This window comes from Perognathus longimembris, chromosome 14 (assembly GCF_023159225.1).
Source record: "Perognathus longimembris pacificus isolate PPM17 chromosome 14, ASM2315922v1, whole genome shotgun sequence".
NCBI lineage: Eukaryota > Metazoa > Chordata > Mammalia > Rodentia > Heteromyidae > Perognathus > Perognathus longimembris.
Window position 1 is genome coordinate 21206616 of NC_063174.1, and position 19628 is coordinate 21226243.

A 19628-nucleotide genomic window follows, 5' to 3' on the forward strand; every position below is an offset into this window, starting at 1 on the left:
CCAATTAACCAGCAACATGCTTGGAGTGGAGATGTGGCTCAAATGGTAGAGATCCAGCATTAGTGAAAAGGCTAAACAAGAATGCAAGGCCCCTGAGTTCAAGCCCCAATGTTGGCGCACACAGAGATTATATCTTGATTGTTCAGTGAAATAAGTATGAATACAAGGTTACCAAAACTTTACCAGAAAAGTTTAGTCTCCAAAACATTTCCCAAAAGAAATTATGCAAAAAGAATATTTGAAAGTGAATTATATAATAGCCTATCAGTATTCACGGTCCTCTGATGCTGAATGCATTGTTACACAATTCTCAAACCTAGAAATTCTGTTCAGACCACACACACACTAGCAACTCACTTCCCTCCTTTATTACTGACTTTCTTATCTGGAACATGAGAGCCTCAGACTGTAAGAGCTAAAAGTCTCAGACTGTAAGATTTCTCCTCCTCCCTTTTTTGTGCTGGTACTGGTGCTTGAACTCAAGGCTTGAATGTTGTCTCTCAGGTTTTTTGCTTGAAGCTACTGCTCTACCACTTAAAGCGCAGCTCTACTTCCAGCTTTTCTTTTGCTGGTTAATTGGAGCTAAGAGTCTCATGGATTTTTCTGCCTGAACTGGCTTGAAACCTCAGTCCTCAGCTCTCACCTCCTGAGTAGCTAGGGTGATAGATGTGAGCCACAGGAGACTGGCTGTAAGATGCCTTTTGATTGCAACTCTCTGAGATGATAACAAGAGATTTTCACTGCGTGGAAGAAAGTTATAATCATGGAAAGGGAGAGAAAAAGAATTTATCCTGAGGTGTGGGGCTAGAATTAGAGCTACATGTGTGTATATAGAGAGATACATGTCAGTGCACATGAAGAAAGAGAGAAGACAGTGCTCACTAGACATCCTCCAAGGGAATACTCTGGGTAAGCAACTCTGAATTCAGAAGGAAAGCCAGGCTAGACACATAAACATGAGAAGCACATGCACACTATGTATTTAGTACGAGGATCAGATTAAAGCGTGAAGGCAGATAAGAAGAAGATCTTTGAAGTTCTGGGCTCTTCAACCTCCCAAAGTCATAAAGAGGACAGGACTGAGTTGAACACAGAGCGAGCCAAGACAACCTGGGAGAAAGGAAACGGTCACTGAACCCAGCTGAACAAATGCTCCAATGAAGTTCTGAATTAAGATGACAGATTGAAGTAGGGCACTGGTGGCTTATTCCTAACTACTTAGGTGGCTGAGATCTGAGGATCATGGTTCAAAGCCATTCTGGGAAGACAAATCCAAGGGACTCTCATCTCCAATTATCCAGTAAAAACATCACAAAGGGAGGCATGGCTCAAGTGGTGAAGAAGCAATTAAAAGCAAAAAAGCCAATGAGAATAGAAGGCCCTGAATTTAAGCTCTAGTATCAGCATATATTCCAAAAAGATGACAGATGGAACAAGGCTGTGTGATTGAATTCCCTTCTCAAACCTGACTAGACTATACTGAAGAAAATTTACTAAGTGATAAAAATCCATAGGCTGGGTGCAGGTGGCTCATGCCTATAGTCTTAGCTACTCAGGAGGCTGAGATCTAAGGATGGTGTTCAAAGCCAGCTTGGGCAGGAGAGTCTATGAAACCCTTATCTCCATTAAACTATCAAAAAAGCAGAAAATGGAGTTGTGGCTCAATTGGTAGAGTGCTAGCCTTGAGCAGAAGAAACTCATAATGCCCAGGCCTTGAGTTCAAGCCTCAGGACTGACACAAAACAAAAAACAAAACAAGAAAAAAAAACCCTCACAAGAATGGTAAGTGACCTAACAGATCCTAGAAAGCTGAAACCTAAGCCAGGAATGGAAAAAAAAATGTATAACTAACCAACTTACTCCCCCTCAGCCCCACCCTCAAGGATCTTCAAAAGGCTCAGATCTGTGTGGAGCTGGGAGCTAAGGAGGAAGGTGGAAATTTTGCTTAGAAAGAAATCCTTAGCCCATATTCCCTACTCTTAACCAATAGGGAGCACTCTTTCCCCTGCTGGGAGGAAGGCTGCAGCTGTGGTTTCTGAAATCGGGACATCTGGCAGCGGGGACACTGTTCTGAAAACAGGATCACATGACTATTCACATACCAACTACAGTATGCTCAGCTTCCCAATTTTTACTCCTCACTAGGCTGGGAGAAAGCTGGCAGCTAGTTACTCCCTAAGCAAAATATTAGAGGGTATTTTTGGAGGTGGGCGTGGGGGTGGGGGAGAGGGAGGCTCAGGAGCAAAGATCTGGAGCTTCTGACATTAGGGTCCCTTCAGTAAATGACCTAGTCAGACAGTTGTCTCCACAGTGGAGCTCAGAGCTTCCCCACTCAGTACACAATTGAAAATGCCATGATGCTCAAGAAAAGCTTGTAAGAAAAAAATTCAGAGACAGTGTCAAGGCCAGGATGGGTTCCAGAGTGAGACTGTTTCAAAAAAAGAAAGGAACAAGGAAAGAAAAAAAGGAAGGCAGGAAAAGAAGAGGCAGTAAGAAGAAGAAAGAGAAAAAACCAGAGAAAAAGCAACTTAAAAGAAACATTTTGAAAAATCATTAAAAAGCCAACTCCCAAATAATAGCAGGTCAAGAAAACAAAGGGTAGGAAATCAATAACAAAAGAATTAAACTTTTCTTTCCTCAGAAAAAGGGCATTAAGTACCAGTGAAATAGATGAAAATCAAAGCCAGTAATTTCTATAATCTGAAGCTATCATAACATAGAGAAGATTTTACAAGCTTCTGGAAATAAGAAATAAAGAAGAAAAAAAGAAGAGGAAATAGGACTTTATAAAGGAGCAGAAAACAGAATTGCACCAGATTTCTTAACAGCACAGGAGATGGAAGGCCCTAAAACAATGCCTTCCCAATGTGATCACACTAAAAATTTTAAAAGTCTATATTATTGACTTATACTATAATACCAAATTAAAGAGATTGTACATAGGGCTGGGAATATGGCCTAGTGGTAGAGTGCTCACCTCATATACATGAAGCCCTGGTTTCAATTCCTCAGCACCACATATATAGAAAAAGCCGGAACTGGCGCTGTGGCTCAAGTGGTAGAGTGCTAGCCTTGAGCAAAAAGAAGCCAGGGACAGTGCTCAGGCCCTGAGTTCAGTCCTCAGGACTGGCAAAAAGCAAAACAAACCAAAACACAAAAAAGAGATTGTACATAAAAAAAATTAAAAAGCAGGAAGTGACGCTGTGGCTCAAAGTGGTAGAGTGTTAGCCTTAAGCAAAAAGAGCTCAGGGACAGTGCTCAAGCCCCAAGTTCAAGGCCCAGAACCCACCAAAAAAAAAAAAAAAAAAGGAATGCCTTCTAAAGCTTGAAAAAATTTTTTTACCCAATCAAAAACAACAACCACAGAAAACCTGCATGCAAACAAAATATTCTCAAATGTGAGAATAAACTATTTGGACCTCTCCTTTCTTTCTCAGGAAGCCTCTGCAGGACACACTCCACCAAAAAAAGTAGCAAACTGAAGATCCCATGAGATGGGGCAAACAGTAGAACCCACTCAGAGAAGAAAAGGGCTCTGGAGGATGGCGGGGGGAGAGGACAACAGCATTCCAGGCAGCCTGTACAGAAGGAACAGTGTGACTCAAAAGCCAGGCATGCTGAAGGTTTTCATCATCATGACCTCTGCCTTACATCATCTTAAACAAATAGAAAAATATGTAAGAAACTTAAGAGCTTTGGAAAAGCTAAGATGGTTGTCCAGATCCTGAAGACTAAGGTTGTTGTTTTTCTTTCTTTTCTTTTCTTTCCAATTATTTATTTATTTATTTATTTATTTATTTATTTATTTATTTATTTATTTTTGGTCATGAGGCTTGAACTCAGGGCCTGAGTGCTATCCCTGAGCAATTTCATTCAAGGCTAGTGTTCTATCACTTTGAGCCCCAGTGCCACTTCTGGTTTTCTGGTGGTCAACTGGAGATAAGAGTCTCATAGGCTTTCCTGCCCAGGCCAGCTTTGAACTTTCATCCTTAGAGCTCAGCCTCCTGAGTAGCTAGGACTACAGTTGTGAGCTACCAGTGCTTGGCTGGTTGTTTTTCCTTTGTGTGTGTGTACTGTTACTAGAAGTTGAACTAGTACTGGGTACTAGCTCTTAATGTTTCTACTCAGGGATGGTGCTTAACCACTAGTCACACCTCCACTTCCAGTTTTTGGTAGTTAATTGGAAATCACAGTCTCATGAACTTGTTTGCTCCAGACGGCTTTGAACCTTGCTCCTTAGATCTCAGCCTCCTGAATAGATAAGATTATAGGTGTGAGTCATGGGGCCCAGCTACAGATTGATATTTTTAAAGCAATGCTAATGAGGCTGAGCAACTCACTTTATTCTGCTGGATTGGTGTCCACGTTGATTTTTGTAGGCTCTGTGGCAGAGGGTAGATGGGAAAGAACTCAACTCCCTTTCACTTTGTACCCAAGGGCATTTCCTTCCTCAGAAGAACTACACAGAAGCTCATAGTTGGCCTCTGAACTAACATGGGGTTGGGCTTGTCTCCTGGGTCCACGTCTCTTCTGCCATGGGATTATGTGACTAATCTGTAGACCAGACATGTGCCGAGTTCCTCCTCCTCAGAAACAGTACTCAGAAGAAGTTGCCTGGATTGACAACGCCCCACATGTAGAAATGGAGATGTAGGCAAGCCATGAGAAAATCAAGCCAGGCCTTTCTCTTTATTTTTTGTCCTAAACTTACGCGGAAAGGGCATGGGAAGGCAGGCCATCCTTCCATAGATAACTGGTGTTATTATTTGTGATCTTTCTGTTCAGTTGTCCTACTGGAAGCTCTGATTATTCCTTGGGAGCCCCCTGGGATGTTGGCCAGTTCTGCAGAGGCCTCCCTTCTAAAGGTTGTGGAATGCAATCCATCTGCCAAGGGGTAGATGTGGAAGGAAGCGGCTCCTAAGCCCTCCACCAGTGCAAGTGCCTTGTGTTCACTCTGTCTATCTCAATATTTGTCTTTCTGCAGGAATATGAAAGGTTCCCAATTGCTTGACTCGAAGAAGGCACAAAGGTTAGAGGACGTATCATTAGAAATGTCTGCAGTCAGCCAGGTGCTGTGGTTCAGGCCTAGAATCCTAGCTACTCAGGAGGCTAAAATTTGAGGACAGTGGTTCAAAGCCAACCCAGGCAGTGAAGTCTATGAGAGTTTGTTCCCAATAAACTACTCAGAAAAAGCAAGAAGTAGCAAGAAGTGATAGAGCAGTAGCTTTGAGCACAAAGAAGCTCAGGGACAGCAGCCAGGCTGAGTTCAAGCCCCAGGCCTGGCATCATCATCATCATCATCATCATCATCATCATCATCATCATCACCATCGTCATCATCATCATCATCATCATCACCATCATCAACATCATCATCATTGAATGTCTGCAGTCTCGATTTCTGTGTGACTATAGCATCTTTTTCACCAACTAAAGACAGATGTGCTTGAAAAAAGAATTAAGTAGACCCAGAAAAAGGAAAACAGGAAATCCAGAAAGTAATAAATCCAACTATAGAGATTTGCAGAGGGCTCCAGGAATGGCAGCAGAGAGAAGTCCCAAGAAGACATGTGGATGGCAGTCCTTGGGGACAAGCCAGACAGAAGGAGAAGGAGGACTAGAGGCAGGTCATTGCCAAGGAAGAAAATGGAATAAATGTACTACCCGATGTGATCATCCAAATGGAAGTATATCAAGAGGTTATTAGGAAGAGGGGGGCTGGGAATATGGCCTAGTGGTAAAGTGCTTGCCTTGTATACATGAAGCCCTGGGTTCAATTGCTCAGCACCACATATATAGAAAAAGCCAGAAGTGGCGCTGTGGCTCAAGTGGTAGAGTGCTAGCTTTGAGCAAAAAGAAGGCAGCAGGAACTGGGGATATGGCCTAGTGGCAAGAGCGCTTGCCTCATATACATGAAGACCTGGGTTCGATTCCCCAGCACCACATATACAGAAAATGGCCAGATGTGGCACTGTGGCTCATGTGGCAGAGTGCTGGCCTTGAGCAAAAGGAAGCCAGGGACAGTGCTCAGGCCTTGAGTCCAAGGCCCAGGACTGGCAAAAAACAAAACCAAACACAAAAAGAAGGCAGCGACAGTGCTCAGGCCCTGAGTTCAAGCCCCAGGACTGGCAAAAAAACAAAAAGAGGGGGGGAAATAGCACGAGGGGCTTTAGAATGTTAAGAAAACTTTAAGCAAACATTAATCTTGAAAAAGCACAAAAGGAAGCTACTATTTGGTACAAAGCTCAGCGATAAGTAATATCATTCTGGTCATGATAGTAATAGGAATAGTGAATAGTGACTTAATAGTATAACTATTTGAGGAGATCAGGGTGGGGAAAGAGAGGGCAGTCTAAGGGAACTAAATTGGGTTGGAGGCATAGCCCAAGTGATCAAGTGCCAACCATGAGCAAGAAAGCTAAGTGAGAGCATGAGGCCTTGAGTTCAAGCCCCAGCACTTGGAAAAAAATAGACAAACAGGGAGCTGAAATCTTCTTGTATCAAAGCAGGAAGTCTAGAATATTTAAGAGCAGACATGTTAAGAAACATCAGGAAGCCACTCTTTTGACATTAATACATTATATGACTAGATTTGATTTGCTAAATATATTGCCAAGAACTTGTCACATACATTCACGAGAAACAGTTATCCCTCACTTTCTTGTTTCGAAATGTCCTTGTGTGGTTTAAAGATCAAAAGAGAATAGCTTCAAAAATGGTTTGGGAAAAAATGTTCTTCTTTACTGTATTTTCTAGAAGAATGTGAGGAGGGTTGTTATTTCTTCCTTATATATGTTTGAGAGAAATCACACATAAATGTGGCTGAGTGGTAGAGTGCTTGCCCAGCATGCACAAAGCCCTGGGTTCGATCCCTCAGCACCACATAAACAGAAGAAGCCAGGAGTGGTTCTGTGGCTCAAGTGGTAAAGCACTAGCCTTGAATAAAAGAAGCTCAAGGACAGTGCTCAGGCTCAGAATTCAATCTCCAGGACTGGCAAAAAAAAAAAAAAAAAAAGAGCATATTTTCAGAACTCTAAGCCTCTTTTTTTTTTTTGTCTTCTTTTATATGTATTAGTACTGGGAATTGAACTCAAGCCTTTTTGCTCAAGGCTGGCACTCTACCACTTGAGCCACATTTCCACTTCTCCATTTTTGGTGGTTAATTGGAGATAAGGGCCTCACAGACTTTCTTGCCCAGCCTGGCTTTGAACTGTGATTCTCAGATCTCAGCCTTTGCAGTAGCTAGGATTACAGGCACAAGCCACTGTGCCCGGCTTCGTCTGCCTTTTTTCCCCTTCTCAGATACACATTGCTATAGAGATGTTGATGTGACATGAGCAATGAATTCCCCAGTTACCCCTCCTTCCCGGTTATAGCCACTTACATATTTCCTTTTCACATGTGTGCTTCAGGTTGGGGATTTTGTCACTTGTAACCAAAGAAGTCATCATTAATATAGACTAGACAATGGGCATCAAACCATGATTGTTCCCTCATTCAACTTCCTGTTAGCCATGGCCTTTGGGATCTTTTTCTTTAAAAAAAAAATTTTTTTTTTAGAGAAAGATTCTCACTCTATAGCCCAGGCTGGGCCTCAAATTCTTTGTTTGGTTTTGTTTTTTTGCTAGTCCTGGGGCTTGAACTCAGGGCCTGAGCACTGTTCCTGTCTTCTTTTTGCTCAAGACTAGCACTCTACCACTTGAGCCATAATGCCACTTCCGGCTATTTTCTACATATGTGGTGCTAGGGAATTGAACCCAGGGCTTCATGTATATGAGTGAAATACTCTTGCCACTAGGCCATATTCCCCCTGCTAGGCTTTTTTTTTTTTCTTCTGAAGGCTTGTCCTAATTGAGCCACACTTCCACTCTCCTAATTGTGCTACACTTCTACTTCCAATGGTTCGTTTGGTTTTTGAGACTGGCTCTTACTATTTAGCCTAGGATGACCTCAATCTCTCAATCCTCCTACCTCCTATCCTTCCTAGTGCTTGGATTACAGGCATGTACCAGTAGGCCCGGCTTCTTACATAGTCTTAAAGAGTCATTGCTGCTACTTTTCCCTCTCCAGTCCTGGCTTGTTTTGTGCTGTTGTGCTGTGTGCTCAGTGACGGTCACTTACCCTCTCCGGTACCTGTCCAGCTCATGCAGCACTGTGTGGTCACAATATTCAAAAACCAGGTGAAGCCGCCGCCTCCTCCTGAACACTTCCAGGAGATTGACCAGGTTGGGGTGTTTGAGTTGCTGAAAACACACAAGCAAGGGACAATCTGAGTTGTGCCAGTTTTCAGTGACTGTGAGCCAATGAATGAAAGCATTTTTCCTTGAGCGTTTCCCACTTAGAGCTCCAGGAGGCCGGGCCAGAGTCTCTGACCCCTCTGCATGTGCCCTTTGTCAGGAACTTGCAAGAAAGCCTGATTAGAACCAAGAGGGTTTGTGAAAGCAAAGAACTAAGATCTGCAGATGGAAGGAGGAGGAAAGGTGACTTAAGACCCAGCCTTCAGGGTGGGATGACTCATGTATCCCTTCTTACATGGGTTCAGGGTACCCCCCCCACCTCAAAGTGCAACTCATTTACAATTACTAAGTAATTACTATGTAGTATTCATATGAAATCTTTATTTAGTAATTATTATTGCATTTTTTGGGTAGTACTAGAATTTGAACTCGGGGCCTTGTGTTTGCTAGGCAGGCCCCTCTACCCACTGAGACTTGCCCTCAATTCTTTTTGCTTTTAGTTATATTTCAGATACAATCTTACAACATTGTTCCAGGTCTAGCTCTAGATCCTCCTACCTATGCTTCCTGCATAGCTGGGATACATGCATGAGCCATCTCCCTTAGCTTTACTTGAGATTGGGTCCTGATACCTTCTTTTTCCTTTTCCCAGCTAGCCTTGAACCACAATCCTCTGATCTTTACCTCCTGAATAGCTGAGATTATAAGCATGAGTCTCTACACTCAGCCCTTGTTCATTTAAGTGCTTAATATCCTCCAGTGTCAACAGACATCAATAGATACAATTAATAGGTATAGCAGCAGAAAAGAACCAAGATATCAGGGTGAGTGTTCTCTTGTTTACTCAAAGTTCTGTCACTGTCCCTCTGACGCATGGGCCTTGTATGTCATGAGCATTTGAGAGTGAAGTATGAATGCACGGGTAAGACCTGCTTCTTAGGTTGAAGAAGTGTTTTCAAGAGAACAAAGGAGGCATTCTTCTGCTGTGCTTGCAAATGTGCGTTTAGAAAAAGGCAGGTAGCAAGTGAGATGGGTTTGGCCAAGATATATCTTCTCTTTTAGCTTTGTGGTCTCTCTGTATGTAAGCATATCAGAAATGGGGCAATAGGCAGCTAGGTATGTATGGTGGTGGCTCATACTGTAATCCTAGTTACTTAGCAGGCAGGGATCTGCAGATTGAGATTTAACACCACCTGAGGTAAAAAGAGCAACAGACTCCATCTCAATGGCATGTGCTGGTTATTCCAGCTACAGGAGAAGCACAATAATTGGGTGCATTGATGCATTTGTTATACATAAGTAAGATGACCACAGTCCAGGAAAACATGAACATAAAGTGAAACCCTCTCTCCCAAATAACCAATGCAATGAAGAGCTGGAGGTGTGGTCCAAGTGGCAGAGCACCTCCTTGGCAAGCATGAAGCCCTGGGTTCAATCCCTATTACCATAAAAAAATAATAAGGGACTTGCATTACAAAAGGTAAACCATCTACAAGAAAGTTCCTTTCTACAGGGTATCTTGTTTCACTCACCTAGCAAACCACTACCAGTGTCTGTCTTATTTATTGCTGTACAATTTTGTGTGTGTGTGTGTGTGTGTGTGTGTGTGTGTGTGTGTGTGTGAGGGTGTGTGGGGGTGCATGTGCTAGTTGTGGGACTTGAAATCAGAGCCTGGGCACTGTCCCTTAGCTTTTTCTCTCAAGGCTGGCATTCCACCACTTGAGCCACAGTGCTACTTCCAACTTTTTGCTGGTTTGGAGATAAGAATCTCATGAACTTTCCTGCTTGGACTGGCTTTGAACTGTGATCCTCAGCCTTTTGAGTAGCTAGGATTATAGGTGAGAGCCACCAGTGTCAACTTCTTGAACCACATGGCATGTAGCACATTTGTACATTGCTATGATAAAGACACAGAAGTTATTTTTTCCCATAAAAATCTCTCTGTGCTTTTCAAGCTGAGAAAATTCTGCTCCAAATATTATCCTGAGTAAAACAAGAGTAAAATATATAAAATACTCAAAAGCCTATGTCTTATCTATTTGTGCTTCTTCTTAGAACAAAATGCCCTAGACTGAGTCATTTATAAAGACGGAAGTTGGTTCCTAACAGTTCTGGAGGCTGAGAAGCTCAAGAGGAGGCCGCAGCAGAGCTATTCAGCAAAGGCTCTTCTGGGTCTGGCTGCTGTGTGCTCACACACTGGAAGGCAGAGGCTCTGCAAAGAGCATTCCCCTCAGCCTTGCCCTTTAATTTATTCTTTTTTTTTTTTTTCTTCTTGCCAGTCCTGGGGCTTGAACTCAGGGTCTAAGCACTGTCCCTAGCTTCTTTTTTGCTCAAGGCTAGCACTCTACCACTTTAGCCACAGCACCATTTCCAGCTTTTTTTGTTAATGTGGTCCAGAGGAATGGAACCCAGGGCTTCATGGATGCTAGGTAAGCACTCTACGGCTAAGCCACATTCCTAGTCTTCTTCTTCTTCTTCTTTTTTTTTTTTTTTTGGCCAGTCCTGTGCCTTGGACTCAGGGCCTGAGCACTGTCCCTGGCTTCTTTTTGCTCAAGGCTAGCACTCTGCCACTTGAGCCACAGCGCCACTTCTGGCCATTTTCTGTATATGTGGTGCTGGGGAATTGAACCAGGGCTTCATGTATACAAGGCAAGCAGTCTTGCCACTAAGCCATATCCCCAGCCCTTCTCCTCCTCCTCCTCTTTTTTTTTTTTTGGTCATGCCAGGGACCGAACACAGGGTCTTGCACATGCTTAGCACACGCTCTACCACTGAGCTCTATCCTCAGCCCGAGTCCAATCATGAGAATCATCAAGGCTACACCTCAATACTGCTCCATTGGTTTAAGATTCAACCTGAGTTTTTGGAAAGAACAGAGGCCACTTCAGGCTATAAAATGGCGCATTTATGTTATTAGGCCTGGAAACTTTTGGCCTAAATGAATATGTACTCGACACTGTAAGAGGGGATGAACTGCTTTCTTTTTTAAATTGTTGCTTTAGAGGCGATATACAGTAGGGTTAACTTTATACATATTGAGTGATATGTACATTTCTTTCCTTTTGCTTAGTATCAGCTGTTTCTACCTTCTCCTTCATTCCCTCCCTCCCATCACTGTCCATGACTTGCTTGGTTCACTTTCATCAATGTCCAGTGCAGCTGATGGGCCCTTCTGCTGTACTTCTTAACCCCCTTTCCATTGATTCTGTGCCCTCCTCCCAGCTTCCCTCAGAGGTGCACATGTATATACCATTTATGAGATAGAGAATATAGAGTCATCTAAAAACTATAATACAAATTAAGAAGAGGTCCTTTGTTTCCTTATCTATGGGGTCCTTTTCAGTCTGTATATTCTTCTATGTATATATGAAGAGGTGCTTAGGTCTTACTACTTGGTGCTTTTCTCCCAAGACTGTCCTCTTTTGGTTTCACTGTATTTGGGTATCTAGAATTCTGTGTTAATTTGTCATATCTCAATGCATTTTAAGTCTAACATCTGCATATAAGGGAGAACATGTGCCTTTTGTCTCTCTGATCTTGGCTTACCTTGCTCAACATGATTTGTTCTAGTTCCATTCATTTCTCTGCAAATGTCATTATTTTATCCTTTCTAATGGCTGTGTAAACTTCCATTGTATACAGGTATCACTTTTTTGGATCCATTCATCTGTAGTGGGGCATCTGTATTGTTTCCATATCTTGGCTATTGTGAATACTGCAGCAGTGAACATGGAGGTGCAGGTGTCCTCATTGTATTCTGGTTCCTGTTGTTCAGGGTAGATGCCTGGGTCATAGGGTATGTCTATGTTTTGTTTTTTGAGGAACCTCCAGACTGCTTTCCAAAGTGGTTGTACTGATTTACATTCCCACCAGCAGTGGAGTCGGGTTCCTCTTTCTCTGCATCCCCTCCAGCATTTGTTGTTGTCTGAGTTCAGAGTATAGGCCATTCTGACTGGGGTAAGGTAGTATCTCAGGGTTGTTTTTATTTGCATTTCCTTTATTGCCAGGGATGTTGAACATTTCCTCATGTGTTTCTTTGCCATTTTTACTTCTTCTGAGAAGTCTCTCTTTCGCTCCCTTACCCATTTAGTGGTTGGTTTATTAGATTTGGGAGGGATTAGTTTCTTGAGATCCCTGTATATAATGGATATTAGGCCTTTGTCTGATGCATTGCTGGTAAATATCTTTTCCCAATTGGCTGGCTGCCTTTAGCAGCTATGTCTTTAGTGGTGTAGGAACTTTTATTTTAATGTAGTCCCACTTGTCAAGTCCCTCTCCAATCTGTTGTGCCCCTGGGATTCTGCTCAGAAGTGAACTGCTTTCTTAACCTCATGAATGGTATTGGTTTAGACAGCAAAAATAGAAAGCTTCAGACAGAACTAGCAGAAAAATCATCATCCTTAGGCCTGACCCTCATTTTCATACAATTTATTCCTTCAATAGGATATGATATCAAGGCCAAGACTTCAAATCTTTCAATCTTTTAAATTTCTAGTTCTCGGGGCTGGGAATATGGCCTAGTGGCAAGAGTGCTTGCCTCGTATACATGAAGCCCTGGGTTCGATTCCTCGGCACCACATATATAGAAAATGGCCAGAAGTGATGCTGTGACTCAAGTGGCAGAGTGCTAGCCTTGAGCAAAAAAGAAGCCAGGGACAGTGCTCAGGCCCTGAGTCCAAGGCCCAGGACTGGCAAAAAAAAAAAAAATTAAAAAATTTTCTAGTTCTCATTTTCATTTCTGGCCCTTCTTGTTAGAAGAGTTGGGACATAGGGATAAGCTGGAGGTAAAGATGACGAGCGAGGGTGGGAGAGTGAAGGTGGGGTGTGCTCTGTGTCTGTGTGTCTGTGTGTATGTATGTATGTGTGTGTGTGTGTGTGTGTGTGTGACAATGACCCACCAGCTTCTACAAAGAAGCTGACCATCATTAACAGGAGATACAGGTTTGCGAGGCAGAAACTTCTGTCCTTCATCCTGTGGATGCGCAGGGCCTCTGAGATACTTAGAGGAGTTGTCAGGTTGGAGGCAGCTTGAGCTGAAGATAACACCAAGTGATATCACATGTGCCTGAGGAATGTGAGATAGAGCTGGCATGAGACTGGAAGGAGTCTCAACACCCTGCTGTGGGCAGAGAAGGAGCAGCAGGTCCCCAGAGATAAGAGGAACACATGGGCATGTCACTACAGGCGTGTCTTACAAGGAGACATGGCCAGTGGTGGCAGATTCTGCTAAGGGGGCAGGTAGGACTTGGCCTGGACTGTGGAGGTCACATGACCACACTGGAAGTGGTCAACCCTGGAGTAGGAGGTTGGTCCACAAGACTGTGTACAGAAGAGACTTCTTTAGGGACATGCAAAGGAATCAAGACCAGAACCAAGCAACAAGATGGATGGACTGTGTACAGGCTTAGTCAGCACAGCAGGAAATCTTTGTTATTTTTTTGGTACAGGACTCAAACTCAAGACCTGGGTACTAGCCTTTAGGTTTTTCACTTAAGGCTAGCACTGGACCACTTGAATTCTCCTCCCAGCTTTCTGCTGGTTAACTGGTGATGAGTCTCAACAGACTATCCTGCCCAGTCTGGCTTTGAATCACGATCCTCAGATCTCAGTCTCCTAAGAGTACACGTAGGAGCCACTCATGCCTGGCCAAGCATTGAAGAAATCTTAAGAGACAGATGAAACCACCAGATATTCTACAAAAACATCAGTCTCATCATTTATAACCTCTTCCTCTTTATGAGCCAGGAAAGTCAAGCCTCAGACCTAGTCTTATTTTCCAACCCTCTGGTTTATACTGGGCTAGTCTTGAGGGTCCTTGAGTAGCCACTACCCCTGGCCTTCCATTCTATTTGATCTAGGGGCCTAGACTGTACAGGCTCAGAGTTGGTTTCTCATGTATGAGTTTCCACCCTTGACTGCTATTTTATTTTGGTCTCTGAGTTTTGAATGTTGATGTTTTACGTGAGGTTCTGCTGACATTAAAAAAAAATAACTTTTTTTTCAGCTGAATTCTATTTGCTGTCCCCTGAAGAGCTAAGAATTCCTCCAAGACTTGTTGAGCTGTCACCCATCTTCTGTGACACACTCAGACCCTAAATCCTCTAAGATCAATTGTTAGGCCTTGTTTGTCTAGCATTCTAGAGACATTGTACAAGCCAACAGCACTTTCAGATAAGGAATTGTTACTTTAAAGTCCTGGTTACCAGGATGTCAAGGATTCCCAGGCTACTGGCTACACTGTTCATTAGAGGTCCAGAAGGATGTTTTCCTGTGTCTGGACTGTAGTGGGAAAACTACTGACCATTTTCTGAATGCTACTTCCTGTTTTTCTTTCAAGAACATTCTTCTTCACCCACAAGTGTGGTAAATCATGAAAGGACAGAAATTAAAGTTTAGAAAGTGGGAGTTGTCCTTGTAAAATAGTTTTATGTTTTTTGGGGTTTTTTTTTAGAAGCCCTTAACTTTTTTTTTTTTTTTTTTTTGGTCAATCATGGGGCTTAAACTCAGGGCTTGATGCTGTCCCTGAGCTTTTTCACTCAAGGATATCACTCTTTCACTTTGAGCCACAGTGCCTCTTCTGGTTTTCTGGTGGTTAATTAGAGATAAGAGTCTCATGTACTTTCCTGCCCTGGCTGGCTTTGATCCTCAGATCTCAGCCTTTCAAGTAGCTAGGATTACTGGTGTGAGCCACCAGTGCCCAGCAGCCCTTAACATTTTTTAAACTCGATTTTAGGACTTCATTACATAAATATTTTGCAGGAATCAGTCCTGGCTACCATCCACATACTTAAGAGCAGAGGCAGCAATGGTCTTCATCCCATTACCCAGCAGACCCTGCGGACTTCTCACAACCCTGAGCAGGGCCTGGGACCCGTTTGGGCTCGACTGCCTCATATATCTGCTATTCCTCTTCTCCCATTCTCCTGTCCCCTGTACTACTGCTGGATCAATTCCCAGTCAGATAAGAAGCCCCTGCAGGCCCTGAGTTGGGTAGAAGAATCCCCAGGAGCTGCAGCAACAGTTTACACTTACATCATAATTTTTTAAACCAGTACTGGGATTTGAACTCAGGGCCTAGACGCTATCCCTTAGCTTTTTTGCACAAAACTGGTGCTTTACCACCTGAGCCATGGCTCTACTTGCAGCATTTTGGTGGTTAACTGGAGGTAAGAGACTCATGGACTTTCCTGCCCTGGCTGGCTTCAAACTGTGATCCTCAGATCTCAGCCTCCTAAGTAGCTAGGCTTACAAATGTGAGTCCAGCTCAGTGGTGGTTCTGAAGAAGGTGTAAGTTGGATTTTGCAATAGTAGGGGCACACGTGGTATGGGGAAGTGGTAATGATGGGGACTGTTAAATAATCTAGCTTTTGTTAATACTCTTAAATCACTGGGGAAACAAAGAGGAGAAAATGACAGGTCCAAGTTGGCCACCAGTCAGTTGAGGGAGCAGATTTCTAAGAGACTTTCGTCACTCGCACATGCAGGCCAGCCTGTGATGGAAGCCATCTCGGGATGAACCTGGAGCAGTAGCAGAGCCTCCGAGTCAGTACACAGCCTCCCTAGGGCTCTTGGGCCAAATCAGAGGAGGATCCTGAGATCTCAGGATTGGCTCTTTTAGGTGGTGACATTTGGGGGAAATGAGCCTGAAAATCCTTTTGTGATTGGCAGTACTAGGGTTTGAACTCAAGGTCTTGTGCTTGCTAGGCGGGAGCTCTACCACTTGAGCCCAGACTTGCAGCCCTTTCTGCTGCTGGTCTCATGTTTTTGCCTAGGACAGCTTTGAACTCTGATCCTCTTGCCTATGTTTCCCTAGTAGCTGGGCTTACAGGCATGAACTATCATGCCCAGTTTATTTATTTATTTTTTTGAGACAGTCTGAGTTTTTGTCTAGGCTGGCCTTGATCCATAATCTGCTTGTGTCTGCTTCTCCTGTGGCTGGAATTATAGGGGTACCCTAAAGACTGGTCTTTCTTGGTTTTCTTTTGTGCTGGTCCTGGGGGTTGAGTTCAGTGCCTAAATATTGTCCCTGAGCATTTTTTTTTTAAATTAAGACCTTTATTAACAGGTGCTTGAAGTTTGTTGACTTTTTTGAAAAAAATCAAGTTGTAAATTTTATTACAAATTAAAAATTAAATTCTTAAAAATCTCAACTTGACCAGATATGAAACAATTTAAAACCCTTTAAAGGTGTATTGAGAAAAACCAGGCTTAAAAAAAAACCACATTTGCCATTACCAAAAAAGAGACTTCTTTAGATAAAAATAATAAAAACTCCATGCTGCAGAGTTCTAGTTATCTGGTCAACAGGCAAAAAGCAAGCACTTAAGGTCTGCAGCTCCAATCGTTTGTTCATTTCTTATTGCTGGAATGTCATATTCACGTCTTCTTGTTGGATGACTAAGCTGGATGATGGTGAAGATGGCAAGCCGGCATTTACTCAGCCCTGCCCTGCTCAGCCTCGGCAGCAGCGGACGAATTCTCAGCTGGTGGATGGGCTGCGTTTGTCTCCTTGCCATCCTGTGGTTTAGGGTTTAGGGTTCTCTGGGCGTCTGCGTCGGTAGTTGAAGCTGAGGCGGTACCGACGCGGAGGTGGCTGCGGACCTTGGGTCTCATCTCCTTGATTTTCCTTATCCTCTCCAGTACCATCCTCTCTAAGCTGTCTTTGGCTAGGAGGGCCTCTGCGGAATCGTGGTCTATAACCCCGATTCATATTCTGTCTCACTGGTCTACCTTGTTCTCCTGCACCCTGGTTGTCAGCACCCTCCATCACTTCTCCCTGCACTGGAGGGTTGGAATACCGTGGTGGACGCCGCCCATGTGAGGCTGCCTGGGGCCGCTGCTCCCGGCGCCGCTGCCGGTGGTGCTGGGCTTGGTGTCGGCAGTGCTGGGCCGGGGGGGGGGGGGGCGTGGGCGGCTGCTGGGTCTCGGCCTTGCTGCTCATGGTTGCGGTGACCGTGACTGCGGGCTGCAGCTGCCGCTCCTCCCGGGGTGTGATGGTGTGAGGCCGGCGGCGGCGGTGGGGCTGCTCAGGGCTCTCTGCGATGGAACTTGTTTGTTTGGTTTTTGCTCAAGGATAGTGCTCTATCATTTGAGCCACCACTCCTCTTCTGGCTTTTTGGATGTTTAATTGGAGATAAGAGTCTCATGATCTTTCCTGCCCATGATGGCTTCAAACGGTGATCCTCAGATCTCAGCCTGCTAAGTAAGCTAGGATCCAGCTCCCAGCAAGACTGGCATCTCTGAGGAACTCATTGGTGCTGTCCCCCTGTAGGCTGGGTGTCCAGGCTGGGTGTGGAGATGCTGTCTTGGGTGCTAGGCTCTGGGTTTCCAATGGGAATAGTCCCCTGAGAGGCAGAGACGAGGTGCAGGCCAGGGCAAGGAGCCCAGGGCGAGCAGGTGTCTCCCACAAACCCATGGTGACCAGTGGTGAGGTTCCCCTACGACCCCACCCCGTGGTGGCAGCCACTCCTGTGCTCCAGGCCTTGCCTCAACCGAAGAAAGTGAGATGTGCCACACAGAGAGTGTACCAACATCGAAAATCTAAAACTTATGGTTATTCTTCCAGTTTCTAGATCCAAGTCAGTTTACAAACCAAAATCACCTTAAGGATTCCTCCTCCATTTCTCAAAGGGATCTGTGGCCATTTACCAGAATCACTGTAAAAGGGATGTGGCTACAAGGTCCAAGCTGGTACTGACACATGAGGAGCCCAAATACTCAGCTGGCCACCGAGTAGAGCGCCTTCTCACAACGGACCTGACAGATGACTAGAAACCCAACCCAACTATGGCCCCATTGCAGCTGCAGCACCAGCTGCCATAGCCAGCGCCCAGCCTGCAGCTACTGACACACTCACCGGGCTTCCACCCAGTCAGCGCACAGGGTCCACAGAGGCTCACAGGCCCTGTCCTGTCTGAAGTCCCCTTAGACTTCAGCCTCCTGCTCTCCATCACAACATGAGCCACAAGAGGCCCAATTTCTTAACATTCCACAGGATGTTATTCTGACTTGATGACATGCTAATTGGACTTCTGGGTGAGCAGATGGTAAGTATTCTGTATCTAGTTAAGGCAAGTGTGAGCCAGAGAGTTGGGGGGAAATACTTTTGGAAACAGCATGGGTGGCAAGCTAGGCATGCCCAGGATGCTGAGATCCTCTTCAAAGTAAAATTATTGGGCACCAGTGGCTCACATCTGTAATCCTAACTACTCAAGAGGCTGAGACCTGAGGATCACAGTTTGAAGGCAGCTTGAGCAGGAAAGTCTATGAGACTCCTACCTCAAATTAACCACCAAAAGCAGGAAGTAGAGCCTTGAGCAAAAAGTTCAGGGACAGTGCCTAGGCCCTGAGTTCAAGTCCCAGGTCTGGCACACACAAAAATGAGTTTAGCCCTCAGTTCAAGCTCCACTGTGGGCAAAAAACAAAGACAATAACGAAAAAGTATAGTTGTCCCTGGATCTCCCTCTAAGGAAGAGCCAGGGTTCTTGGTGGGTCTTCTAGGATCTGGGGTTAGCATATAGCCCTTGGGACTACTGCTTAGTTTGGAGGTTTGGAAGCCTGCCAGCACTGATCAGAACTGAGAGAGAGAACTCTGTGGGTCAAAGCTTCCCACGGAGGGCAGGAAGGCACGAGGTGAGCTGGACCTGCCCTGGAACTCCACTGGCAGGAGACTGCACATGGAGACAGCAGCAACCCATTGGACTGTGACGACTGCACATTCAGAAGCAGGCTCAAGCGAGGAACCGGAAGTCACAAACAGAGGCAGCTCCTTCTCCTGTGTTCCTGTTCTGTGGCTGTGGTGTCTCTCCTTCCGGTGCATGTATGCTTCATGAAGGCTTTTTCAAGTGATGGTGGAGGAAAAGCTTGAGTCTCACTCCAGGGTGGACCAGCTTATTCCTTTGGCTCTAGTTGGAACTGGATGACCACCCTATTTGGTCCTTTGCTGCAGAGATCTTGGACAAGGATGGTTGCAGTGACTCTCCAGCTGCAGGAATCATGGTGATGGCCAGCCCGAGAGTGCAGGTTGCCCCTCTCCCAGGTTGATCTAGCAGTCCACTAGATCAGCTCAGCTGCTCCTGAGTCCCCAGTCTGCCAGCAGCAAAAGCTTACCCTGAGTCTCCAGTATGCACTTTTCCTTAAAGAAACCAGCCACACATGGGTGGGACAGCCATCCTTCCTGCACACATTCCTCCTATTGACTCTAGAAATGGCTTTCACCTTTACTGCTGGCACTACAACCTAAGGACTCTTGCCTGCTTTACTGGCCAGAATCCATCATCATCAGACAAAAGGCACATCTAATTGTTGAAAGAGTATGCTAACTAGCACATGGGCTCCTCTGGTTCTTCTTACCATAGCACACACAACTAGTCCATCCGTGGGCTCTGTGCT

General features: G+C 44.7%; 1 protein-coding gene across 3 annotated transcripts in view; it reads right to left on the reverse strand.

Moving 5' to 3' along the window:
* The window catches only part of Cdkl1 (cyclin dependent kinase like 1), a 53550-nt gene that overhangs the window by 16350 nt on the left and 17572 nt on the right, over nt 1–19628 (reverse strand). For all 3 annotated transcript variants that reach the window (XM_048362629.1, XM_048362628.1, XM_048362627.1), the window contains one exon: nt 8122–8243. In XM_048362629.1, the coding sequence (XP_048218586.1) occupies nt 8122–8243 (122 nt within the window). The remainder of the gene's footprint in view (nt 1–8121; nt 8244–19628) is intronic.